The following is a 27,788-nucleotide window of genomic DNA, read 5'->3' on the forward strand; positions in this document are numbered from 1 at the left end:
GGAAAAGAGAGAAAGGAATAGAAGAAATATTTAAGGTAAGCATGGCTTAGAATTTTCCAAAATTAGTGACAAACACCAAACCACAGATCCAACAACTCAGAGTACATGATGCAGGAAAAATACCCGAAAGTCTACACCAAACTGCACAAACAAAGAAAAAGAAAAAAATTTTGAAGGAAAACATAAGGCAAAACTATTTCACTTGTTGAAGAACAAGGATAAGAGTTATATCAGGCCTTTGTTCAGAGTCATGCAAGCAAGAAGATAGTGGTGAAATATTTAAAGTGTTGAAAAAAAACCCATTGACCTATAATGCTGTATCGAGTGAAATTAACCTTCCAAAGGGAAGTAAAATAAAGACTTTCTCAGATAAAAATTGAGGGAATTTGTGGCTGGTAGACATACCTTGGAAGAAATATTAAAAAGAGTTGTTCAGAGAGAAGTAAAATGGTATGTGTCAGAAACTTGGGTCTGTATGTAAAGGAATAGTTCAATAAATAATAAAGAAGATATTAGTTTGTTCAATAATAATGGAAAAAATATATTAAATGATTACAGTTAACATACAAATCAAATAAATGAGAACGGTCTTACAAGGAATTGGAGGAAAAATTGAGAATACTCTTATAAGGTATATGCAATAACCAAAAAACAGTACAGTCTTAATATATAAGTAAACATATTGAAAACTCTAGGGCAACTACTTTAAGTTTTTAAGAAGTTGATATTCTAATTATGGAATAGAAAATTATATAAAATTATTAATTAAAACCAGAGAAGGAAGAAAGAGTAGAGGACAAAGAAACAAAGAACAAGGGCAGTGAGTAGAATAACAAATATGATACATCTTAATCTAGCTATCAAATCCCTTATGATTATACAGTGGAAGTGGGAAATAGATTTAAGGGCCTAGGTCTGATAGACAGAGTGCCTGATGAACTATGGACGGAGGTTTGTGACATTGTACAGGAGGCAGGGAGCAAGACCATCCCCAAGAAAAAGAAATGCAAAAAAGCAAAATGGCTGTCTGAGGAGGCCTTACAAATAGCTGTGAAAAGAAGAGAAGTGAAAAGCAAAGGAGAAAAGGCAAGATATACCCATTTGAATGCAGAGTTCCAAAGAATAGCAAGGAGAGATAAGAAAGCCTTCCTCAGTGATCAGTGCAAAGAAATAGAGGAAAGCAACAGAATGGGAAAGGCTAGAGATCTCTTCAAGAAAATTAAAGATACCAAGGGAACATTTCATGCAAAAATGGGCTCAATAAAGGACAGAAATGGTATGGACCTCACAGAAGCAGAAGATATTAAGAAGAGGTGGCAAGAATACACAGAAGAACTGTACAAAAAGATCTTCACAACCCAGATAATCATGATGGTGATGGTGATGGTGAATCAGATAAGCACTCAGCTAGAGCTAGACGTCCTGGAATGTGAAGTCAAGTAGGCCTTAGGAAGCATCACTATGAATAAAGCTAGTGGAGGTGGTGGAATTCCAGTTGAGCTATTTCAAATCCTAAAAGATGATGCTGTGAAAGTGCTGCACTCAATATGCCAGCAAATTTGGAAAACTCAGCAGTGGCCACAGGACTGGAAAAGGTCAATTTTCATTTCAATCCCTAAGAAACGCAATGCCAAAGAATGCTCCAACTACCACACAATTGCACTCATCTCACATGCTAGTAAAGTAATGCTCAAAATTCTCCAAGCCAGGCTTCAGCAATACATGAACTGTGAACTTCCTGATGTTCAAGCTGGTTTTAGAAAAGGCAGAGGAACCAGAGATCAGATTGCCAACGCCCGCTGGATCATCGCAAGAGAGTTCCAGAAAAACATCTATTTCTGCTTTATTGACTATGCCAAAGCCTTTGACTGTGTGGATCACAATAAATTGGAAAATTCTTTTTTTTTTTTTTCTAGAGAGACGTCTATGTATTTTATTTTATTTTTTAAAATATAAATTCTGAAAGAGATGGGAATACCAGACCACCTGACCTGCCTCTTGAGAAATCTGTATGCAGGTTAGGAAGCAACAGTTAGAACAGGGATAAAAAAACAGACTGGTTCCAAATAGGAAAAGGAGTATGTCAGGGCTATATATTGTCACCCTGCTTATTTAACTTCTGTGCAGAGTATATCATGAGAAACACTGGGCTGAAAGAAGCACAACCTGGAAACAAGATTGCTGGGAGAAGTATCAATAAACTCAGATATGCAGATGATACCACCCTTATGGCAGAAAGTGAAGAAGAACTAAAAGCCTCTTGATGAAAGTGAAAGAGGAGAGTAAAAAAGTTGGCTTAAAGCTCAACGTTCAGAAAACTGAGATCATGGCATCTGGTTCCATCACTTTATGGCAAGTAGATGGGAAAACAGTGGAAACAGTGTCAGACTTTATTTTTGGGGGCTCCAAAATCACTGCAGATGGTGACTGCAGCCATGAAATTAAAAGACGCTCCTTTGAAGAAAAGCTATGACCTACCTAGACAGCATATTAAAAACCAGAGACATTAGTTTGCCAGAAAGATCCGTCTCGTCAAGGCAATGTTTTTTCCAGTAGTCATGTATGGATGTGAGAGTTGGACTATAAAGAAAGCTGAGCGCTAAAGAATTGATGCTTTTGAACTGTGTTGTTGGAGAAGACTTTTCAGAGTCCATTGGACAGCAAGGAGATCCAACCAGTCCATCCTAAAGGAAATCCGTCCTGAGTGTTCATTGGAAGGACTGATGCTGAAGCTGAAGCTCTAATACTTTGGTCACCTGATGTGAAGAGCTGACTCATTTGAAAAAACCCTGATGCTGGGGAAGATTGAAGGCAGGAGAAGGGGATGACAGAGTATGAGATGGTTGGATGGCATCACCGACTCAGGGGAGATGAGTTTGAGTAAATTCCAGGAGTTGGTGATGGACAGGGAGGCCTATCATGCTTTGTGGTCCATGGGGTCATGAAGAGTTGGACATGACTGAGTGACTGAACTGAACTGAATTCAGCTATATTAATAATTACTTTAAATGTGAACGGTCAAAATTCTCCAATTAGGGACTTCCCTGGTGGTCTAGTGGTTAAGAATTTGTCTTGCAATGCAGAGGACTGGGTTCAGTCTCTGGTCATGGGATTAAAATCCCACATGCTGCAGAGCTATGGAGTCCAAGCACCACAACTAGAGAGTGTGTGTAGTGCAATGAAAGATCTGTGCGGTGCAAAAAGTTCCCCCCATGATGCAGCAAAGACCTTACACAGCCAAATAAATAATAAAATAAATAACTATTCAAAAAGGAAATAAAGCCTTTAGCTCAGAAGAAAAAGTTCACCAATTAAACGACAGACTGCCCTGATGCTGGGAAAGATTCAGGGCAGGAGAAGAAGGGAGCAACAGAGGATAAGATGACTGGATGGTTGACTCAGTGGACATAAGTTTGAGCAAACTCGGGAAGATAGTGAAGGATAGGGAAGCCTGCTGTGCTGCAATCCATGGAATCACAAAGAGTTGGTCACGACTGAGCGACTGAACAACAGACCACTAGGGAAGTCCCTGCTTAGTTCTTTTAAAATAATATTTGCTTCTCATTATGTTCAAATTTTTCTTTATATCTTTGTGTTTATTCATAATATTTATAATAACTATCTAAAAGTTCTGGTTTAGTAGTTTATAATCTATCATTGTTGGGTCCTTTTCTGTTGATTGATTTTTTCCTGGTTATGATTTATATTTTCCTGATCTCTTCACATTGTTATAGGAAAGAAATGGGGCCAGAGCGGATAGCCATGTCCCAGCTCTCAGAAAATGGAGGCATAGTGTTATAAAGTATTTACATTTAGTAAGGAGACATAATAATATATAAAGGCCTTTCACAGTAAGTTAAGTATGCATATTGTGAACTCCATAGCAACCATTACAAATTTTTTTTAAATGACAGCTAATAAACCAATGGTGCAGATAAAATGGATTAAATAGGATGGCCATCAAGTGTAGGTTCTTGGTTTAGCTCAGGAAAGAATTCAAGAGTGAGCATAGCAAAGTGAAAGGTTTATTCAGGGATATATACACTTTATAAATAGAGTATGGGCCATCTCAGAAGGTGAGAGAGGCATCAGGGTATGGGGTTGTCAGTTTTTATAGGGGTAGGTAGGTAATTTCATTGGCTAATGAATGGGAGGAGTATTCCAGCTATTTTGGTGAAGGGATGGGCATTTTCTTTTTTTTTTTTTTTAGTTTTTTATTGTTTAAATTAAATTAATTTATTAATTTAAATTGGAGGCTAATTACTTTACAATATTATAGTGGGTTTTGCCATACATTGACATGAATCAGCCATGGGTGTACATGTGTTCCCCATCCTGAATACCCCGCCCACGTTCCTCCGCATCCCATCCCTCAGGGTCTTCCCAGTGCACCACCCCTGAGCACCCTGTCTCATGTATCGAACCTGGACTGGCAATCTGTTTCACATTTGATAATATACATGTTTCAATGCTATTCTCTCAAATCATCCCATCCTCACCTTTTCCCACAGATTCCAAAAGACTGTTCTTTATATCTCTGTCTTTTTGGCTGTCTCGCATATAGGGTCATTGTTACCATCTTTCTAAATTCCATATATATGCATTAGTATACTGTATTGGTGTTTTTCTTTCTGACTTACTTCACTCTGTATAATAGGCTCCAGTTTCATCCACCTCATGAGAACTGATCCAAATGCATTATTTTTAATGGCAGAGTAATATTCCATTGTATATATGTACCACAGTTTTCTTATCGATTCGTCTGCTGATGGACATCTAGGTTGCTTCCATGTCCTGGCTATTATAAACAATACTACGATGAACATTGGGGTACATGTGTCTCTTTCAATTCTGGTTTTCTCAGTGTGTATGCCCATCAGTGGGATTCCTTAGTCATATGGCAGTTCTGTTTCCAGTTTTTAAGGAATTTCCACACTGTTCTCCATAGTGGCTGTACTAGTTTGCATTCCCACAAACAGTGTAAGAGGCTTCCCTTTTCTCCACACCCTTTCCAGCATTCATTGTTTGTAGACTCTTGGATAGCAGCCATTCTGACTGGCGTGAGATGGTACCTCATTGTGGTTTTGATTTGCATTTCTCTGATAATGAGTGATGTTGAGCATCTTTGCATGTGTTTGTTAAACATCTGTATGTCTTCTTTGGAGAAATGTCTGTTTAGTTCTTCAGCCCATTTTTTGATTGGGTCATTTATTTTTCTCTTGCTTGTATATTTTTGAGATTAATTCTTTGTCAGTTGCTTCATTTGCTATTATTTTCTCCCATTCTGAAGGCTGTCTTTTCACCTTGCGTATGGTTTCCTTTGTTGTGCAAAAGCTTTTAAGTTTAATTAGGTCCCATTTGTTTATTTTTGCTTTATTTCCATTACTCTGGGAGGTGGGTCATAGAGCATCCTGCTGTGATTTATGTCAGAGAGTGTTTTCCTATGTTTTCCTCTAGGAGTTTTATAGTTTCTGGTCTTATGTTTAAATCTTTAATCCATCTTGAGTTTATTTTTGTGTTGGTGTTAGAAAGTGTTCTAGTTTCATTCTTTTACAAGTGGTTGACCAGTTTCCCCAGCATTGCCTGTTAGAGAGATTGTCTTTTCTCCATTGTATATTTTTGCCTCCTTTGTCAAAGATAAGGTGTCCATAGGTGTGTGGATTTATCTCTGGGCTTTCTATTTTGTTCCGTTGATCTATATTTCTGTCTTTGTGCCTGTACCATACTGTCTTGATGACTGTAGCTTTGTAGTATAACCTGAAGTCAGGCAGGTTGATTCCTCCAGGTCCATTCTTCTTTCTCAAGATTGCTTTGGCTCTTTGAGGTTTTTTGTATTTCCATACAAATTGTGAAATTATTTGTTCTAGTTCTCTAAAAAATACCGTTGATAGCTTGATAGGGATTGCATTGAATCTGTAGATTGCTTTGGGTAGTATACTCATTTTCACTATATTGATTCTTCTGATCCACGAACATGGTATATTTCTACATCTATTTGTGTCATCTTTGATTACTTTCATCAGTGTTTTATAGTTTTCTATATATAGGTCTTTTGTTTCTTTAGATAGATTTATTCCTAAGTGTTTTATTCTTTCCGTTGCAATGGTGAATGGAATTGTTTCCTTAATTTCTCTTCCTATTTTCTCATTGTTAGTGTATAGGAATGCAAGGGATTTCTGTGTGTTGATTTTATATCCTGCAACTTTACTATATTCATTGATTAGCTCTAGTAATTTTCTGGTGGAGTCTCTAGGGTTTTCTGTGTAGAGAATCATGTCATCTGCAAACAGTGAGAGTTTTACTTCTTCTTTTCCAATCTGAATTCCTTTTGTTTCTTTTTTTCTCTGATGGCTGTGGCTAAAACTTCCAAAACTATGTTGAATAGTAGTGGTGAGAGTGGGCACCCTTGTCTTGTTCCTGACTTTAGGGGAAATGCTTTTAATTTTTCACTATTGAGGATAATGTTTGCTGTGGGTTTGTCATATATGGCTTTTATTATGTTGAGGTATGTTCCCTCTATGCCTGCTTTCTGGAGGGTTTTTTTTTTTAAAATTATAAATGGATGTTGAAGTTTGTCAAAGGCTTTCTCTGCGTCTATTGAGATAATCATATGGTTTTTATCTTTCAATTTGTTAAGGTGGTGTATCATGTTGATTGATTTGTGGATATTAAAGAATCCTTGCATCCCTGGGATAAAGCCCACTTGGTCATGATGTATGATCTTTTTAATATGTTGTTGGATTCTGTTTGCTAGAATTTTGTTAAGGATTTCTGCATCTATGTTCATCAGTGATATTGGCCTGTAGTTTTCTTTTTTTGTGGCAAGGGATGGACATTTTCAGGATTTGGACCACCACCCACTTTTTGACTTTTATATTTGGCCTTGGGACTGTCATGGCACCTATGGGTATGTCATTTAGCTTGCTGATGTGTTATCATAATGAGGTGTGCACTGAGGCTCAAGATCTAGTGGATGTGGACTTGGACCTTTTTGGCTCTAATCAGTTCATGTCATGTTCTCAGGCTGCATTATTCTTCTAAAGGTTGTGCCTGGTCCACTTCTGTCTGAACAGGTCTGGTAGTTTTTTTACTGAGTGCAAGGATTATGAATTTTACCTTGAATTTTGTGATATTCTTTATAGTGTTTTTATTCTAGCAAGCATTTAAATACAGGTCAGTTTTATCCCTTTGAAGCTTGCTTTTATTTTTTGTTAAGGTGAATCTAGAGTGGTCTGTATTCTGTGGATTAATTTCTCCTGCAAGACCCATTTTTTTTTGGGATTTCTAGTGAGTGCTCTGAATATTGAGCAAAGTTTCCCATTTTGATAGTGGGAAGTCAAATGATTTCCTGCCTTATATAAATGATGAGAATTGTTTAGATCTAAAATTCTTGATTATTATTTTTCCTCTACAGTATTTCTTTGTCTAGTTTTTTGGATTTTTGCCTAATGCAAGTGTAGAATAGTATTATAGCCAAAGAATAGAGGAGACCCATTTTTAGATTTCAGGACCTTTTTTTTGTGTGTGTGTTTCCCTATTCTTTGATACTTTTGCAGTTTTTTACTGCCTTGGCATCCTCAGCAGTGATGTTAAGAATTTGTCTCCAGGCAGAAATATGGGGCTATCATAAGGTTCTCATTGTCTCTTTTACTGTTCTTAAGGAGTAATCCTGCTCTGCTCTGCTTTTTGTCCAATTTGATTTATTTTGTCCAGTTTTCTAGCTGCTCGTGGTGAAAGAGAACAGTCTTGTAGCATTTAATATTTGTGGGGAGAAGCAGAAGTCAGAATATTATTATTTTGATTTTCTAAGTCTAGTAAAATGAGTTATTATGAGTTTCTTTAAAAATATCTTTCTGAAGACATTTATTTTCCTGTTCCAAATAGAATTTATTCATTTTTTAGCCCTATTTCAAGCATGCCAAAAATTGAAGGAATTTTTCCTCAGAACTTTTGTTGTTCTAGTGTCCAGTGTAACTAATGGACAGACTGATACCAGTCTGATTCTCCCTTCTTTGTAGAATACCTGGTTTTTTGTTTTTTTTTTTTTTTCTTCCTCTCTTGCAAGGTCTTACCTTTATCCTTGGGCTAAGATTTCACAATGGTACTTTGGGAGATTTTTGTTTGTTAGTTTCATTTTCTCAGGTTGACACTTGGTGAGTGCATTCAATACAAGAGATTGTGTTTTTCTTTAGTTCTGGAAAACTGTATTTCTCATAATTTCTTCTATTTTCTCTCTTCTTTCTGGAGCTTACATTACCTGGATGGGGGATCTCCTGCATTGATCCTGTTTTTCTCATATTTTTCATTTCTTTGCCTGTTTTTTATACTTCTTAGAACTGGCAATTTTACTTTGAATTTAATTTTTTGACAGTCATTTTGAACTTCTAAAATCTTTTTTTATTTTTATGATCATTGTTCTTTTTACAAAATGTTTTGCATTTGTATTTTGGATGTATTGTCTATCAACTTAAATATCTCTTAAGTGTTATTTATCAGTTTTAAGGAAAGTTTTATCTGTTCCCATTATTATGTGTTTATCCAGGAACCCTTTTTCTCCATTTTTATATTATCATGGATTCTGATGTTGGAGGGTTTCATTATATACTTGGTGAATTTTTAAAAAATCATTTGTTCATATCAGAGAGGGTTGGTATCAGTGAGGTTAAGTTGAAGGAGAAAACTTAAAACCTCTGAAAATACTGAAAATGTAAGCAGAATGTTTATCTTGGTAGAATTTGGGTTAGCTGTTGGGGAGGCTGCTAATCATACTGTAGGAAACATCAAAATGCCAGTGTATCTGGTTTTTTTCATGGGGATACTTAATTCCTTATAGAACAACACTCTGACTTTTTAAAACAGCTTTGTTGAGGAGCTATTTGCATACCATAAAATTCATTTATTTTAAGTATACAGTTAAATGGCTTTTGGAAAATTTAGGTTGAGTGCAGAGCTTACCTCTAGTATTTTCCTTCTTTTACGAGTGTAGCCTCCAAGTCAGTTTACATTAATTGCTATCCAGTGCCTTCAAATAATTGTTTTATTGATTCTGTTCACATTTTATGTTTGCTTTTTGTGGGAAAGTTACATCACTGTAAGCTACTTTATCATGGCCGAAACCAGAAGCCCCAAATCTATTGAACTTTTAATTCAATTTTTATGTATTTCAGTTTGGATAGTGTTTGTCACCTTCTTGCAGTTTTATCGTATTTCAAGTCCCTATTCCATTTCTTCAGATACATTAAATATATTCTTTCATATTACATGTCATATAATTCTAACATCTGAATTTTTAAATTTTTTTGGAGTGTTTCTGCTTTTTTTTTTTTCCTCTTGAGAGCTATTAATATTTGCTTTCCTTGGACTTCTTCTTGTGGAAATTATTCTTTGAAATCTGCTTGAAAGTGAGTTCCTCTAGAAACAATTTTCATTTGCATTAATAAGCTACCTTGCAGTACTACCAATGATTTATTAATCTTATCCGTTGTTTTCAATTCCAGGATTTATTTTAGAGCATTTCTGTGGCTCAGTGGTAAAGAATTTGCCTACCAATGCAGGAAGTGCGTGTTTGATTCCTGGGTCAGGAAGGTCCCCTAGAGAAGGAAACGGCAACTCACTCCAGTATTCTTGTCTGGGAAATCTCATGGACAGAGGAACCTGATGGGCTACGTCCAGGAGGTCACAAAGAGCTGAATATGACTTAGCAACTGAGCACTGCATGTGCAGTAAAACTGTTTATGATGGAAGTGTTCTATATCTGCACTATCCAACATGGTAGTTATTAGCCATATCTGGCTACTGAGCATTTGAAATGTAATTTAATTAGTATGATTGAGGGACTGAATTTTAAATTTTATTTAATTTTAATAAATTTACAGTCTAATAACCACATGTAGCCAGTAGTTACTGTGTTGGAGGATAGTTTTAGAAAGTCATTGCCCCAGCACCCCCATTCCCACTATTTCCAGATGATTTCAATTTTGTGTAAAGTATTGAGGTCTGATAGTATGCTCTGGTCTGTTCTTTGTTGTTGTTTAGTCACTAAGTCGTGTCTGGCTCTTTCACAGCCCCATGGACTGTCGCCCAGCAGGCTCCTCTGTCCATGGAATTTCCCAAGCAAGAATACTGGAGTGAGTTGCCCTTTCCTTCTCCAGGGGATCTTCCTGACAGGAATCGAACCCACAAGTTTCAGTCTGTTCTTTACTGGATCATTTCCTTTTATCAGTAATTTCATGTGATCTCGTTTTCTTTCTCCTTTAACTTTCTCCCTCTCGGGTGTGTGGAAGTGTTTTCTTCCAGGCTTACATCATTGCACAGGTTTTTCCCTACAGAGGAGGATGTAATTGGGCCTGCTAAGGCCCTGCTGCTTCTTCAGTACACATACAAACTGGATCTGACAACTCTTTCCAAGGGAGTCCTGCCAGGTAAGCAACATGCATGGATTCCCTTTGTGAACATTTGCTTTAGAGCTGCTTTTCTTGTCTTTAGAACTTGGAATTTTTTTCCTGTAGGACTTGAGAAATACAGAGGAAGAAACTACTTTTTGCCTTTTTCATGTGGCTGTGAGGTGTTCTGAGAACTCTGGACCTTTCATGGGAATTTAGGAGATAAAAACCAGAAACACTTCATGTTCTAAGAAACTGATATCTGATTTTAGGAAGTAGAAGAGAAATTGAACAGTTATGCTTGGGTGGATTTGGTATGATAGGCAGATGACTTTCAAAACTTTGTGAGAAATGGCATATTTCCTACCATATCAGTAAACAAAGATGTCACAGTCATCAGTGATTGCAGCCCTCCAACATGAGCCAGTGAGACCTGAGGAAACTCAGGATTTGAAAACTAGGATACTGGCCTTAGATAAATGAGGTGCATATCAAAGGAATGATTTAGTGAGCCCAGACTCTTGCATCTTCCCATACATAGAAAAGTGCTAAATTCGTTAACTCGAGATACCTATTTTTCCTTTAGTTAAAGTAATTTTTTTTGACATGCATGTCCTGTTGCAAAACTGCTATATAACCTGGCTCCCCTTCCTCTCCTCCTTGGAGGGGTTCTCTTGGGGTTACTTGGAAGTGCTGCCTCCTGGGCTTTAAGTCCTAAAACTTTGAATAAAACATAACTCTCAACTTCTAGATTGTAAATATTTTAAAAAGTCTACATTGCTTCATCAAATATAGCTTTTATTGGTGTCTCATTCTTATATTATCTTGAATTATAACCTGCCTAGATCTCCTGATTCATGCTTATTCTCCCCATACTGCCTTATGATGTATGGCAAAACCAATACAATATTGTAAAGTAATTAATCTCCAATTAAAATAAATAAATTTATATTTAAATATTTTTAAAAGACCGTTTAAATTTAAATGTAAATTTTTTGTTAAATAAACATAAAATTCAGTTCCTCAAAAAAAAAAAAGTATGTTCCTACTAATAAGGTGGTCCATGGGAACTCATTTCAGTGTCTTCTATGGGGTAAACCCCTTATCTTAACCAAACATAGTTATAAAAATAATCTGATCATTTCTGAAGCATGTATTTAGAGATAAAATATGAAGGGAAACAACTTAAGACTGGTTGTATTTGGATAGTGGGAATAGAGTGGGTGAATGATCTCTTTATTGACCTCAGTGATCACCCTTTGCGTCCTTTATCAGGAATATCATTGTTCTTCTTGCTTCTAGGAACCAAGTATCCTTCTACCCTGAGTGTTGGTGATTGCTTCAGGCTGGGCCAGACAGCCCTCAGCATCAGTGACCTTCACCATTCAATGCTTTGGATGCAGCAAGCGCTAAAGCAACTGAATGCAGGGGAGCATAGCACTATCTCCAAGGTTCAAGTCCTGGACCATCTCAGTGATATCAGCTTCTGGCTTGGGGACCTGTACAGGGCAGTGGACTTCACCCATCAGCTGCTTTCTCTTGGTAATACCCTTGGGAGCTAGGAAAGCAAGTAATTTGCTCTATGTTGACCTGCTCCTTCATCCCACTTACCAACTGACCCACCTCCCCTCGCCTTAGGTGGAATATTCCATAGAGTTCTTGTGACTCAGTTGTGTTAGTCAGGGAAGACTACACTATGGTAACAAATAAACTCCTGAATCTTTAAGACAAGAAAGGTATGAAATTTTACTTTTCTCCATGCAGAGTCCTCCTGCAGATTGGGTGGCTTTTCTAAATGTTGATGCAAGAATTTAGATTTTTTTCTAGGGAATTTCCTGGCAATCTAGTGGTTAGAATGCTGCACTTCCACTGCAGGGGGCCTGAGTTCAATGCCTGGTGGGGGAACTAAGATCCCGCAAGCTGTGTGGCATGGCCCCCCCCCCCCCAAAAAAAGAAATTGAGATTTTATTTTTCTACTCCAGAGTGACTCTGCTGTTTTGGAGTTCCTTCATGCTAGCTGTGTGAAGGATTTCATGATACATGTTATAGGGTAGGCCTATAAGTGGCATCCATCACTTCTGTTCACATTCTCTTGTCAGAGCTATCATGGCCCCCATTTCATTTCAAGGGAGGCTTGGAAAATACAAAGTTTCTCTGTTTCCAGGAGCATGAAGTAGGTTGATGAACAACTAGTTAGCCTTCATATGGTAGTGGAAATTCACTAAGGAGCTCTGTGTAACAGTGAAAATGTCTATACTTTAAGTTAAGGAATTTAGTGCTTTTCTGTGAATGGAGAAATGGGAGTCTGGGCCCACTGAAATCATTCCTTTGATAGGCACATCAGATATCTAGGCCAATGTTTCCTCATGCCGAGTTTCTTCAGGCTATAGCATGGAGGGTGAGTGCAGTCTAATGGTTGCTGATGGCTGGTATTCCTTGTTTCCATTGTGAACTCCCTCAGGGCTCACCGTCCATGGTGACTACAATCACTGATGACTGAAACATCCTTTGTTTACTGACACAGCAGTCAATATTTTATTTCTCAGGCATAATCAGTCTTTAAGTAAGAGGGCTCACAACTGAGGCATTCTCTGTTCTGATAAATCTGTTCTGACATTCTCCTCTTCCCTTCTACAAGTTCCATAGTAGCCTGTAATTCCCTTCACCATAGAAGTTTAGAAGTTTATTATGTTTTAATAGTTCATTTATATCTATATTGCTTTTATTAAATTGTTTTCCCCAGTAAGCTGTCAGCAGAAAAAAAAAATTGCACAACCTAAAGGACTTCCTCATGATAATACAGTGGCTAAGATTCCAAACTCCCAATTCCGGGGGCCTGGGTTCGATCCCTGATCAAGGAACTAGATCCCACATGGCACACCTAAAGATCCTGCCTGTCTCTGTGAAGACTGAAGATACTGCCTACTTAAATTAAGACCCATTGCAGCCAAATAGATTAAAAAAAATTTTTTTTCATGCACAACCTAAAAATTGAGAGTTTTATTGGGCATACGTTATTATGACTTCAAGCCTGGGAGACAGCATCTCAGATAGTGCTGAGAAAACTGTTATGAGGAGGAGAAGGGGGAGCCAGTATATATAGGAGTTTTTGCAACTGTTAACTACCAATTGGCACTTGCCACGTACACTTCCTATCTACCTCTACAAGGATTAAGTCACACATGCTGCTGCAGCTGCTGACCTTCAACATCTGCTGAAGGGAGTTCAGGAAGGAGATCAGGAAAGAGGCATTCCGTGCTCTGAAAAAACTGGCAGAATGGGTCTTCAAATAGTTACATATTTTCAGGAACTGATTCTGTGAGCTCAGTTGTTGCATCTTCTCATGTCTAGAAAAGCACCACATTTCTTCATGATGATGTCTGCTCCCAAATCACTATATGCTGACCTTCCCCCTACCTCTTTGGAGCAGTTTCTCAGAGCTATCTGAAATGCTGTCTCCCAGACTATAGTCCTCATTTTGCCCCAGATAAAATTTAACTCCCAACTCTCACATTGGTGCATTTTTTAAGTCAGCAAAACCGAGGTCAAGTAGTTGAAACATCAAAAGATTATTGTTAAGCAAAGAAAACCAGATATCTCAAGTTAAGGATTTTAGCACTTTTCTGAATATTGGAAGATGCAAGAGTCTGGGCTCACTGAAATCATTCCTTGATATGAACCTCAGCTATATGGGGCCAGTATCTTATGTTTTCTCATCATGACTTTCCCCAAGCTGCACCCTCAGGGATAGCTGCAATCTGATGATTCCTAAATGGCAGGTAATCTGTTTCCATCCTGGGTGCCCTCAGGGCTCATCTTTTGGGTGGGTATAATGTAATGTCTTGATGGCTACAATATCCTTTGTTTACCAATGACAAGCAAATTTTATTTCTAAAGCAAAGACTTTAGAAATAATAGTTTTTCTTTTTTTTTCCAGTTTTGCATTTTCAAACTCAAGGGTAGTGCTAAACACTTAATTTGATCTGTATTGAGTGAAAGTGATATTGTGACTTATAATAAGTACTATGTATTTGGGTTTCTCCCTGTTCCTGGCACAAAGCTCCAAAAATAAAATTTCCTGAGTGATGAGAGGCATAAAGATGTCTTTGTTATGTTAATGAGGTGACTTTTGGAAAACTTTCAGGTAAATGCTGCATCAGACATAGACTGGCGATTCAATTCATATGTTAGAATGTCATTGTTAAATTCCATATATATGTGTTAGTATACTGTAACTTCACTCTGTATAATCGGCTCCAGTTTCATCCATCTCATCAGAACTGATTCAAATGAATTCTTTTAACGGCTGAGTAATACTCCATTGTGTATATGTACCACAGCTTTCTTATCCATTCATCTGCTGATGGACATCTAGGTTGTTTCCATGTGCCGTCATAAGGTAGTTCTATTTGCAATTTTTTTAAGGAATCTCCACATCAGGTAACTTAAAGATGAGAGCTGCTTGCCAGGGGAACAAGCCCTGTGATTTGAAAGTTGAAATTTTTCTGACCTCCAAGAAAGAGGAGAGGGACTAGAGGTTAAATTGACCAACAATAGCCAATGATTTAATCAAACCTGCCTATATAATGACACCTCCATAACAACCCAAAGGACAGGGCACAAGGAGCTTGCAGACTGGTGAACATGTGGAGATGCTGAGAGAGTGGCAAGACCAAAGAGTGTGGAAATTCTACACCCCTTGCCACATACTTTGCCTTATGCGTATCTTTTATCTGTTCATAAGTTGTAAATTGGTAATCTACTTGGTAACATGTTTCTCTGAGTTCTTTGGGCTGCTCTAACAAATTAAGCAAACCTGTGGAGAGGGTCATTGGACCCTCTAATCCACAGCCAGTAGTCAGAAGCACCAACAGTGGAGGTAATGAATAGATTCAGGGGACTAGATCTGGTAGACAGAGTGCTTGAAGAACTATGGATGGAGGTTCATAACATTGTACAGGAGGTAGTGACTAGAACTATCTCAAAGAAAAAGAAACGCAAGAAGGTAAAGTGGTTGAAGAGGCTTTACAAATAGCTGAGAAAAGAAGAGAAGTAAAAGGCAAAGGAGAAAGGAAAGATATATCCAACTAAGTGCAGAGTTCTGGAGAATAGCAGGGAGAGGTAAGAAAGCCTTCTTAAGTGAACAATGCAAAGAAATAGAGGAAAACAACAGAAAGGGAAAGACTAGAATTGTAGATACCAAGGGAACATTTCATGCAAAGACAGGCACAATAAAGGACAGAATTGGTATGGATCTGAAAGAAGCAGAATATAAGAAGAGGTGATAAGAATACACAGAACTGTACAAAAAAGGTCCTAATGACCAGAATAACCATGATGGTGTGATCATTCACCTAGAGCCAGACATCTTGGAGTATGAAGTCAAGTGGGCCTTAGGAAGCATTACTATGAACAAAGCTAGTGGAGGTGATGGAATTCCAGCTGAACGGTTTTAAATTCTAAAAGATGATGCTGTTAAAGTGCTGAACTCAGTACACCAGCAAATTTGGAAAACCCATTTGTGGTCACAGGACTGGAAAAGGTCAGTTTTCATTCCAGTCCTAAAGAAGGGCAGTGCCAAAGAATGTTCAAACTACTGTACAGTTACACTCATTTCACATGCTATCAAGGTAATGATCAAAATCCTTCAAGCTAGGCTTTAGCAGTAAGTGAATTGAGAACTTCCAGATGTGCAAACTGGATTTAGAAACGGCAGAGGAACCAAAGCTCAAATTACCAGCATCTGTTGGATCGTAGAAGAAACAAGGGGATTCCAGAAAAAACATGTACTTCTGCTTCATTGACTATGCTAAAGCCTTTGACTGTGTGGATCACAACAAACTGGACAAAATTCTTCTGGAGATGGGCATACCAGATCAGCTTACCTGTCTCCTGAGAAACCTGTATGCAGGTTAAAAAACAACAGTTAGAACCGGGCGTGGAAAAATGGACTGATTCACAATTGGCAAAGGAGTATGACAAGGCTCTGTATTGTCACCCTGATTATTTAACTTCTATGCAGAGTACATCATGCGAAAGGCCTGACTGGATGAATTGCAAGCTGGAGTCACTACTGCTGGGAGAAATATCAACAACCTCAGATATGCACATGATAATACTCTAATTGCAGAAAGTGAAGAAGAACTAAAGAGCCTCTTGAGAGTGAAAGAGGAGGGTGAAAAAACTGGCTTATAACTCAGCTTTCAAAAAGCAGATCATGATATTCAGTCCCATCATTTCATGGCAAATAGATGGGGGAAAAGTGGAAACAGTGACAGATTTTATATTTTGGGACTCCAAAATCACTGCAGACGGTGACTGCAGCCATGAAATTAAAAGACACTTGGAAAGCTCCTTGGAAGAAAAGCTGTGACAAACCTAGACAGTGTATTAAAAAGCAGAGACATCACTTTGCTAACAAAGGTCCGTATAGTCAAAGCTGTGGTTTTTCCAGTAGTCATGTACAGATGTGAAAGTTGGACCATAAAGAGGGCTGAGCGCCAAAGAATTGATGCTTTTGAATTGTGGTGCTGGAGAAGACTCTTGAGAGTTCCTTGGACTGCAAGAGGTTCAAACCAGTCAATCCTAAAGGAAATCAACCTTGAATATTCATTGGAAGGACTGACGCTAAAACTGAAACTCCAATACTTTGGCCACCTGATGTGAAGAGCTGACTCATTGGAAAAGACACTGATGTTGGGAAAAGATTAAGGGCAGGAGGAGAAGGGGGCAACAGAGGATGAGATTATTGGATGGCATCACCGACTCAATGGACATGAGTTTGAGCAAACTCTAGGAGATAGTGAAGGACAGGGAAGCTTGACATGCTACTGTCCATGGGGTTGCAAAGAGTCAGACATGACTCAGCAATTGAACAGCAGTTGGCCACTGAAGTAGAGGTAGGGGTAGGAGACCGTGTTGTGGGACTGAACCCTTAGCTTATGGGATCTGACCCTATCTTTAGATGGATAGTGCCAGAATTGAGTTAAATAGTAGAACACCCAGCAGCTGTCAGAGAATTGCTTGGTCATGTCGGAAAATTCACAAATTAGAGTCAGTGTCAGAATCTTAACAAATAATTGGAATTATTGGAGGAAGAAAAGATTAACTGAAGAATTAGAGGAATTGATTATTTTTGTTCTCTGTGGCCCTTAGAGTTAGCCCTGGATCATATGAGAATATGCAGCCAGACACTCTTGGGTTCTGTTTGAAGAGAAACTCGAGATAATTGCCAAAAAGTGGAAGGAGCTCCTTGACAGGTGGTGTATCCCCTTTGTTTCCAGGGAGATATCTTGGCATAAAGACTACCAACAGGTGGGGATATTGCAGAGTCGTTTTACTGTTACTAAATTCAGCAAACTTACAGAGGTCTGTTAAATGCTACATGCTGTACTGGGCAAAAGACTTTAATATGTGTGGCCTATTCCCAGAATATCTTAAGGTAGTTTGGGGATGGTAGTGGGAGATTAGACATGTTAACAGATAAAGTCAATAGATTGTAGAAAATAACATGATAACTAATCACAGCACTGTGAGAGCTAAGTGAAAAATATTTCAATTCTGGATTCATAATTAGCCTAGGATGACCAAAGGGCTATATCTAATTTGACTGTAATTTGTTTTCTTTTGAAAAGGGCATTTGTATTATCATACCACATCTGATTTATATTAATAAGCTTGGTAAGATTTCACACTCTAGACTGTGCTGCTGTGACTCAGGTTCGTAAAATCTTTCTTTTGTTGACATTATTGCCAGAACTCTTTCATTGACTGGCTAACATGGGAGTGTCCTTCATGACTGTTACATGAGATAAGCCTTGTACATTTTTTTGAGTATTTTTGGTAAGAGCCATAGAGTTAGATATCTGGGTTCTAGTTCTAATTTGCTTATTTTTTCTATATGATCTTGACCCAGGTTCCTTGTTTATTCTGTGTCTTGGTATTCTTACCTGAGGAATGGGGACCAAAATCCTTCTGTGTTGGATATTGTGAGGGCCCATGAGATGATGATGCTTGTGGAAGTTATCTGGAACTCTAGTCTATATTCTAACTGTATATGTATATAACAGCACATGATATATAACATTGTAATGAAAATGCATTAGGAAGCAGATGTGCGCAGCATAAAACAGTTGTGAGTGTGAAGCAGGACCACTGGTTGCCTGTCTGTACTAGGTCCCTTGGAACTGGTGAGTGAGGCACAGTGGGGTGGATTTTCTCCATACTAGTTTTTATTTCTCTCTTAACTCTAATTCTGGACAGTGTTCAAATTCCATACTGGTTTATCAGCGTCGTTCGAAGTAGAAGAATTGCAGAGCTTCTCTGAATGATCTCCCTGATTATTAACTATTTGCTTTCCTTTGTCCAGACTCCTCTCATAAACAAGCCCAGCTGAATCTGCAATACTTTGTGAAGTTCTTGGAGGAAAAAAGGGCAGGAAACCTTGGGAATAAAGAATCAGAGACCAAGCAGGAGACACTGAACAGTTCTCCTCAGGATACTCTTGATTATAAGCAAACCCTCGAGAGCTATGAAAGCCTCTGCCGCGGATAGGGTATCAAACTCATAAGATGGGAAAGGGAGTCATTGGGATTATAAGGGGTGCTTAGGGTACTTTGAGACCTTTAGATCACCTGGCCATATGAATACTGGGGACTTTTTGACTTTGGAAGGCCAGATTTAGTTGAGAAGATGTTTTAGTTCTTGAACCTGCCCCTTGAGTGCACCACTGGGTCTTTTTCTTATAATTATATCAAACACTTATTTTAATTGATAGCTAATTAGATGTTAGGCATTAAGACTATTATGAATATTATTTTTTATTATATGCATGTGGAAGAAATTAAGCAAAAATGAATAATATATGGCCCTGTTACAGAAATATGTAGTGTACTAAAGGAAAATTTAAAATATAAATAAGTAGTTTTAGTACAGTAGTGGTATGTGTAAGATTTGGTAGCAACATACAACAAAAGGTTATTAACTCTAGGACAAAAAGTGGTAAGGTTCACAGGTAAAGGACTCCTAAACTAGATTACCAGGTGAACGATGTAATAAAAGAAGTTTTAGGCTGAGACTATACCATGAACAAGTGTACAGTGAGAAAAATTATCCTATGTTTTGGATAGGATAGTAAACATTTTTTATATTAGTAGAGCATAATATTTGAGAAAAGAAGCTATAATATTCAGAATTTTAATATAGGCAGGCTCATGGAGGGCCAGGTGGATCATGGGTAGATAATTTTGTTAGTAGTCTCAAAATCTAAGGTGCGTGGGAATCACCTGGGATGTTGTTAAAATGCAGATTCTAATTCAGTAATACTGAGTTAGAACCTGAGATTCTGTATTTCTAACCATCTCCCAAGTGATGCTGGTCCATGGGTCATAGCACGAGTAGGAAGGCTACAGAGAACAGACCATTAAAGGGTTCAGTCACAGAAGTGAGCTGATCACCCCTGGACATTATGGCAAGTTGGATAGAAGAAAAAGACTCTTTTTTCCCAAACCCATTTAAGGTGAATTGTCACTGTTTTTTAAGTCCAATATAAGAGTGACCTCCCTCTAAGGGCTTGTAAATGTGAGTAAGGATATTCCTGACAGAGAAGATATTGAGTGATTTGTGTTCCATTATGCTTTTTATCCTTTCTGAGGGAAAAGGGAGGAGATGGGCCTAAGGAGTGAGGCTAGTGCCTGCAGACTGAGGAGCCTGGAATAGACTTGTTGCTCTGTGCTTCCCAGACACCGCAGAGGCAGAAGAGGCTTTCCTGTAGGTTACATTATGGCAACAGGACGCCCCAGCTGGTCATCGCCCCTTCAAAGAGGAGGATGAATGGGACAGCCCACACATTGTCAGGTTCTACGATGTCATGTCTGACAAGGAAATCAGGAAGATCAAGGAGATTGCAAAACCCAAAGTAAGTTCTCCTTTGGTGCTGAGCACATTTCCCTCTGTTCCCTCCTTGGACCTACCGTGCTGTCATTATTTGGGGGACATTTAAGGGAAAAGCTGATAGCAGATTGCCCTTTTTTTAAAAAGATTTAATTTTTTTAGAGTAGTTTTAAGTTTACAATAAAATTGAGAGGGAGGTGCAATGATTCCCTATATACCCCTTGTCTTGACACATACATAGCCTCCCTCATTATCAACATCACTCACCAGAATTGTACATTTTCATTCAGGATTAACCTATATTGATTGACATATCATAATCCCCCCGGATTCCTTAGTTTACCTATGAGTAAAGGGTTCAGTCTTGACGTTGTAATTTATAGGTTTAGACAAATGTCTCATGACCTATATCTATTATTATAATCTAATACAGAGAATTTCACTGTCCAAAAAATCCTCTGTGTTCTGACTGTGCATCTTTGCCCCCACTCTTCACAGCAGCCACTGATATTTTGTTTCCATAGCTTTGCTTTTTCTCAAGTATTATATAGTTGGAATATACAGTATGTAGCCATCTCAGATCGGTTTCTTTTATTTACTAATATCCATTTGAGGTTCCTTCTTGTTTTTCATGGTTTCATAGCTTATTTCATGAATAATATTTTGTTGTCTGAATGTGTTACAGTTTATTCATCTGTTTACCTACTAAAGGACATCTTGGTTTCTTCAACATTTTGGCAGTTATGGATAAAGATACTGTAAACATCCATGTACAGATTTTTGTGTGGACATTACCTTTTTAACTACTTTGGGTAAATACCAAAGAATGTGATTGCTGGTTTGTATAAAGAGTAAGTTTAGTTTTGTAAGAAATAGCCACACTGTCTTTCCAAGTATCTGTATTATTTTGCATTTAACAGTGGATGAGAGTTCTATTGTTCCATATCCTTGTCAGCATTTGAGATTGTCAGTGTCTTGGATTTTGGTCATTCTAATAGATATGTGACGGTATTAATATCTCATTGTTTTAATTCACAGTTCCCTGATAACATATGATATGGAACATATTTTCTTATGTTTACTTGCCATCTGTATATCTCTTTGCTGAGGGGTCTGTTAAGGGCTTTGGTCCATTTTTTAATTGAGTTTTTGTTTGCTTATAGTTGTATTTATGAACTCATTATATATATTTTAGATAACAGTCCCTTTTAAATGTCTCTTTTGCAAATATTTTCTTCCAGTATGCGACTCGTTTTCTCATTCTCTTTGTATTATCTTTCTTGGAGGAGAGTTTTTAATTTTAATGAAGTCCACCTTATCAATCATTTCTTTCATGGATCATGTCTTTGTTGTTCTATTTTAAAGGACAATACCATGCCCAGGGTCACCAGGATTTTCTCCCATGTTGTCTTCCAGTTTTATAGTTTTGTGTTTAACATTTAGGTCTGTGATCCATTTTGAGTTATACTGAGTGAAGAATATAAGGTCTAGATTTATATTTTTTGCATATGTATGTCCATTTGTTCCATCACCATTTTTTGAGAGACTCTTTTTGCTCCATTGTATTGCTTTTGCTCCTTTGTCAAATATGAGTCGATTATTTTTATGGAGGTCTGTTTCTAGGCTCACTGTTCTGTTCTGTTGATTGATTGTTCTTTCACTAATACCACATTGTCTTGATTACTGTAGCTTTGTAGTAGCTTTGGAGTCAAGTAGTATCATTTCTCCAACTTTGTTCTTCTCCTTTAATATTGTATTGTCTATGCTGGCTCTTTTGTCTTTCCATATAAACTGTAGGATCATTTTGTAGATATCCACAAAATAACTTTTTAGAATTTAATTAGGATTGTATTGAATCTATGGATTAATTTAGGGTGAACTGACATCTTGACAGTATTAAGTCTTCTTATCCATGAACATGGAATCACTGTTTATTTTGTTCTGCTTTGATATCTCTCTTCAGAGTTTTGGTAGTTTTCCTCTTGTATGTATTTTGTTTGTTTTTAATGACTGTTTCAGCAAAATTCTTTATAATCTGGTCCTCCAAGACCTTTTCGAAGAGAAGTGTATCAGTATATATTATGTTTTAATTTAGTGTCTCCATGAGATCCTTTTTTAAACCTGTTTAAATTTTTTATTTATCTATAAAGTTTTATTTTAATTATATGTGACTTTTAAAAGTTGGTTACATAAATGAAATAGGCAGCAGATTGCAAGTATTTAACTGATGAAAGCCATAATACTTGTGACCAAACAGAGGAATTCTTTTCTGCTCTTTCCATGAAACCCTGTGTCAGCTTTAGAGGTCCTCAGGAATAAGATTTATCACCTATTCATCCTTAGTTATTCATATCTCTGGTATGTTTTTTGTTTTCATTTTTTGCTGTCATCTGGGAAAGAATTATTTCTTCATATTCTAGATAATAGATGATAAACTCAGTGAAGGCAGTTTTTCTTTCAAAAACAGTTTTACTAGTTTATCATAGTTATTGGTTGTCCTTTGGTAGTTAGAAAGGATATTCTTGTTCTTTCTTTTTGTATTCTTATAGGGTTATAATCTTTATATAAGCAGGAGGTCTTGTCAATTTTATTTGGATATTTTCTCTTTTCTACATATTGGATAGTATCTGTTGATACACCTCCAACCTTAGTGGTTCTGCCTATGTCATCTCCATTTCCATGTTAAGTGCATCTAGTGAAGTTTTAATTTCAGATCTTGTATTTTGCAGTTCTAAAATTTGCTGTCTCTGTTTTGGCTATGCCACAGGGCATGCAGAATCTTAGTTTCTTAGCCAGGGATCAACCCTGGGCCCTTAGCAGTAAGAGCATAGAGTCCTAACCATGAACCACCAGGGAATTCTCAGTTCTAAAAATTTCAACTAGGTTCTCTTTTGTTAAACTTTTTTTATCTTTCCTTCAAATTTACTACTGCTCTTATTTCTACATTTATTTATTTTTGGCTGTGCTAGGTCTTTGTTGCTGTGCGTGGACTCCTCTAGCTGTGGTGAGTGGGGGCTGCTCTTCATTGTGGTGCACAGGCTTCTCATTGCGGCGGCTTTTCTTGCTGTAGAGCACAGGCTCCAGGCGTGCGGGCTGCAGTAGTTGTGCTGCACTGGCTCAGTTGCCCTGTAGCATGTGGCATCTTCCCGAACCAGGGATCAAGCTGCTGTCCCCTGTATTGGCAGGCAGATTCTTAACCACTGGAACCACCAGGGAAGTCCTAAAATTTTCAATAGTTTCTTTACTGACTGAGATTTCTCTTCTTCTCATTAATTACAAGTATTATTTTTCTTTCCATCCTTGAGTATAATAACAGCTTAAAAATCTTTATCTGCTAATTCCAACATCTGTTCCATCTTTGAGTTGGTTTTGTTTCTGACTTTTCTCTAGAAAATAGGTCACATGTTCTTGGTTCTTAGTATATCAAGTAATTTTTTTATTATATCCTGTCTTCTGCAAATATAATGATGTTGGAACTCTAGATTCTATTATAGTCCTTTAAGAATGTTGTTGTTGTTTTATTGAGATATAATTGACATATAACATTGTATTAGTTTTTTAAAAATTATTGTTATTTTTTACTTTACAATATTGTATTGGTTTTGCCACACATCAACGTGAATCCGCCATGGGTGTACACGTGTTCCCAATCCTGAACCCCCCACCCACCTCCCCCCAACACCATCTCTCCGGGTCATCTCAGTACACCAGCCCCAGACATCCTGCACCCTGCATCGAACCTGGACTGGTGATTCGTTTCTTATATGATATTATATGTTTCAGTGCCATTCTTCCAAATCATCCCATCCTCTCCTTCTCCCACAGAGTCCAAAAGACTGTTCTATACATCTGTGTCTCTTTTGCTGTCTCGCATACAGGGTTATCATTACCATCTTTCTAAATTCCATATATATGTATTAGTATACTGTATTGGTGTTTTTCTTTCTGGCTTACTTCACTCTGTATAATTGGCTCCAGTTTCATCCACCTCATTAGAACTGATTCAGATGTATTCTTTTTAATGGCTGAGTAATACTCCATTGTGTGTATGTACCACAGCTTTCTTATCCATTCATCTGCTGATGGACATCTAGGTTGCTTCCATGTCCTGGCTATTATAAACAGTGCTGCGATGAACATTGGGGTACACATGTCTCTTTCAGTTCTGGTTTCCTCGGTGTGTATGCCCAGCAGTGTGATTGCTGGCTCATAAGGCAGTTCTATTTCTAGTTTTTTAAGGAATCTCCACACTGTTCTCCATAGTGGCTGTACTAGTTTGCATTCCCACCAACAATGTAAGAGGTTTTAAGCTGTATAACGATTTAATATATGTGTGTATTACTAAATGATTACCTCAATAACTTTAGTTAACATTATCATCTTAGTTACAATTTTTTTTTTGTGATGAGAACTTTAAAGATTTATTCTCTTAGCAGCTTTTAAATACACAATACACTGCTGTTACTTACATCCTCAGGATTTATTTATCTTATAACTGGAAGTTTGTGCCTTTTGAGCACCTTCGCTTACCCCTAATCTTCACTTCTGGCAATCGTCAATCTGTATTTTGTTCAAGTTCAGTTGTTGTTGCTGTTTTTGTTTTGTTTATAGAGTCCACATATACGTGAGATCAGATAATACAGCATTTGTCTTTATTTCATTTAGCATAACGACCTTAAGATCTATCCATATTTTTGAAAGGCAATACTTCCTTCTTTTTTATGGCTGGATAATATTCCATTGTATATGAATACCACATTTTCTTTTTTCTCCTTTTTAAATTAAATTTATGTATTTTAGATGAAGCAAAGATGAATATTTTTAATGATAAAAGGTACTATTCACAAAGAAGATAGACATTGTAAATCATTAGATACCTAACAACAAAGATAGATACATAAAGCAAAAATCATAAAAAATGTAAGGGAAAAGAAAAAATATATACTCATAGTAAGACATTAACATTTCTCTAAGAATATTTTGGGCTCCAAAATCAGTACAAATGGTGACTGCAGCCATGAAATTAAAAAATGCTTGCTCCTTGGAAGAAAAGCTATGACCAACCTAGACAGCATATTAAAAAGCAGAGACATTACTTTGCCAACAAAGGTCCATCTAGACAAAGCTACGGTTTTTTCCAGTAGTCATGTATAGATGTGAGAGTTGGACTATAAAAAAAGCTGAGTGCCGAAGAGTTGATGCTTTTGAACTGTGGTGTTGGAGAAGGCTCTTGAGAGTCCCTTGAACTTCAAGCAGATCCAACCAGTCCATCCTAAAGGAAATCCGTCCTGCGTATTCATTGGAAGGACTGATGCTGAAGCTGAAACTCCAATACTTTGGCCACCTGATGTGAAGAACTGACTCATTTGAAAAGACCCTGAAGCTGGGAAAGATTGAAGGCGGGAGAAGAAGGGGACAATAGAGGATGAGGTGGTTGGATGGCATCATCGACTCAATGGACATGAGTTTGGGTAGACTCTGGGAGTTGGTGATGGACAGGGAAGACTTCTGTGCAGCAGTACATGGGTTGCAAAGAGTTGGACATGACTGAGGAACTGAACTGAACTGAAGAATGTTTTATCAAGTGCAGAAAATAGGAGCATCTTGAATGATGTCATTAGTAATTTAAATACAATAATTTCTGTTTATATTAATTTTATTAATCTTATATCCTACACAAAAATATTAAAAATTTTTTGTTATTAAATATTTCTTTATTTTTTTTTAATTTTTATTTTTACTTTATTTTACTTTATAATACTGTATTGGTTTTGCCATACATTGACATGAATCTGCCACGGGTGTACATGCGTTCCCAAACATGAACCCTCCTCCCACCTCCCTCCCCATAACATCCCTCTGGGTCATCCCCGTGCACCAGCCCCAAGCATGCTGTATCCTGCATCGGACATAGACTGGTGATTCGATTCTTACATGATAGTATACATGTTTCAATGCCATTCTCCCAAATCATCCCACCCTCTCCCTCTCCCTCTGAGTCCAAAAGTCCGCTATACACATCTATGTCATTTTTGCTGTCTTGTATACAGGGTCATCCTTGTTGTTATTAGATGTCCATAGGACATTTAGAAAAACCAGCAAAAAGATAAACATTACTAAATTTCAAAAAGTAGAATTCTTTTTTGTGTGATTTAGTTATACATACATACATATATTATTTTTGAAGTTATTTTCCATTATAGGTATTGTAAGATATTGACTATAGTTTCCTGTGCTATACAGTAAACCCTTGTTGCACATCTGTTTTTTTAAATTAGAAATCTAGCAATACCCATTTTCTTTATCTGTTCCTCTGTTGATGGGCATTTACATTGTTTTCTTGTCTTGGCTATTGTAAATAATGCTGCAGTGAACATGGGGCTGCAGATGCATTTTCAAGATTGTGATTTCTTTTCTGCTGGATAAATATGCAGAGTATCATTATAGGATCTATAGTTCTACGTTTAAATTTTTGAGGGATCTCCGTACTATTTTCCACAGTGGCTGCACCAATTTACATTCTTACCAACAGTGTACAGGTTTCTACATACTCACCAAAATTTGCTTCTTGTCTTTTAGCCATTGTAGCAGATGTGAGGTGGTATTTCATTGTGGTTTTGGTTTACGTTTTCACAGTGACTAATGATGTCGAGCACCTTTTCATGACCTCCCTAATGGCTCAGTTAGTATAGAATCCGCCTGCAGTGCAGGAGACCCAGGTTCAATCTCTGGGTCAGGAAGATACCCTAGAGAAGGAGATGGCATTCCACTCTTAGTATTCTTACCTGGAGAATTCCATGGACAAAGGAGTCTGTTGGGCTACAGTCCATGGGGTTACAAGAGTTGGACATTACTTAGTGACTAAACCATTACCATTACCTTTTCATATGTTTAAATCATGTTTGGAAAAATGTCTGTTTATTTTTATATCATTTTTGTCTATTCATTTTTATATCATCTTTGGGAAAATGTCTGTTCAGATCCCTTTCTCATTTAAAAAAAATTTTTATTTTTACTTTATTTTGCTCTACAATACTGTATTGATTTTGCCATACATTGACATGAATCAGCCATGGGTGTACATGAGTTCCCAATCCTGAACCCCCCTCCCACCTCCCACCCAATATCGTCTCTCTGGATCATCCCCATGCTGGATTGTTTGTATCTGTTAAATTGTAGTAGTTCTTTATATGATTTCGATATTATCCCCTTATCAGAAACATGATTTCCAAATATTTTCACCCATTCCATAGGTTGCCTTTTCATTTTGTGATGGTTTCTTTGGCTGTATAGAAACTTTTTTGTTTGATATAGTCCCAATCACTAATTTTTTCTTTTCTTGCTTTCATTTTTGGTATCAAATACAAAAAATCATTGCCTAGATCAGTGTCAGAGAGCTTACCCTTTGTTTTCTTCTATGAGTTTTATGGTTTTGGATCTTACATTCAGATCTAATCCACTTTGAGTTGATTTTTTGTATGGCTTGAGATAATGGTCCAGTTTCATTCTTTTGCG

At 37.4% G+C, this 27,788-nt stretch overlaps 1 protein-coding gene across 1 annotated transcript in view; it reads left to right on the forward strand.

Moving 5' to 3' along the window:
* Positions 1-10,225: 10,225 nt before the first annotated feature.
* LOC114108689 (prolyl 4-hydroxylase subunit alpha-2-like) overlaps positions 10,226-27,788 on the forward strand; it is a gene marked incomplete at its 5' end in the record, with an annotated part of 58,081 nt that continues 40,518 nt past the window's right edge. Inside the window, 2 exon segments of the mRNA XM_027970579.3 lie at positions 10,226-10,421; positions 11,685-11,939. Of these exon segments, the coding sequence (XP_027826380.2) occupies positions 10,226-10,421; positions 11,685-11,939 (451 nt within the window).

The sequence above is a fragment of the Ovis aries genome, chromosome 5, assembly GCF_016772045.2.
Source record: "Ovis aries strain OAR_USU_Benz2616 breed Rambouillet chromosome 5, ARS-UI_Ramb_v3.0, whole genome shotgun sequence".
Classification (NCBI taxonomy): Eukaryota; Metazoa; Chordata; class Mammalia; order Artiodactyla; family Bovidae; genus Ovis; species Ovis aries.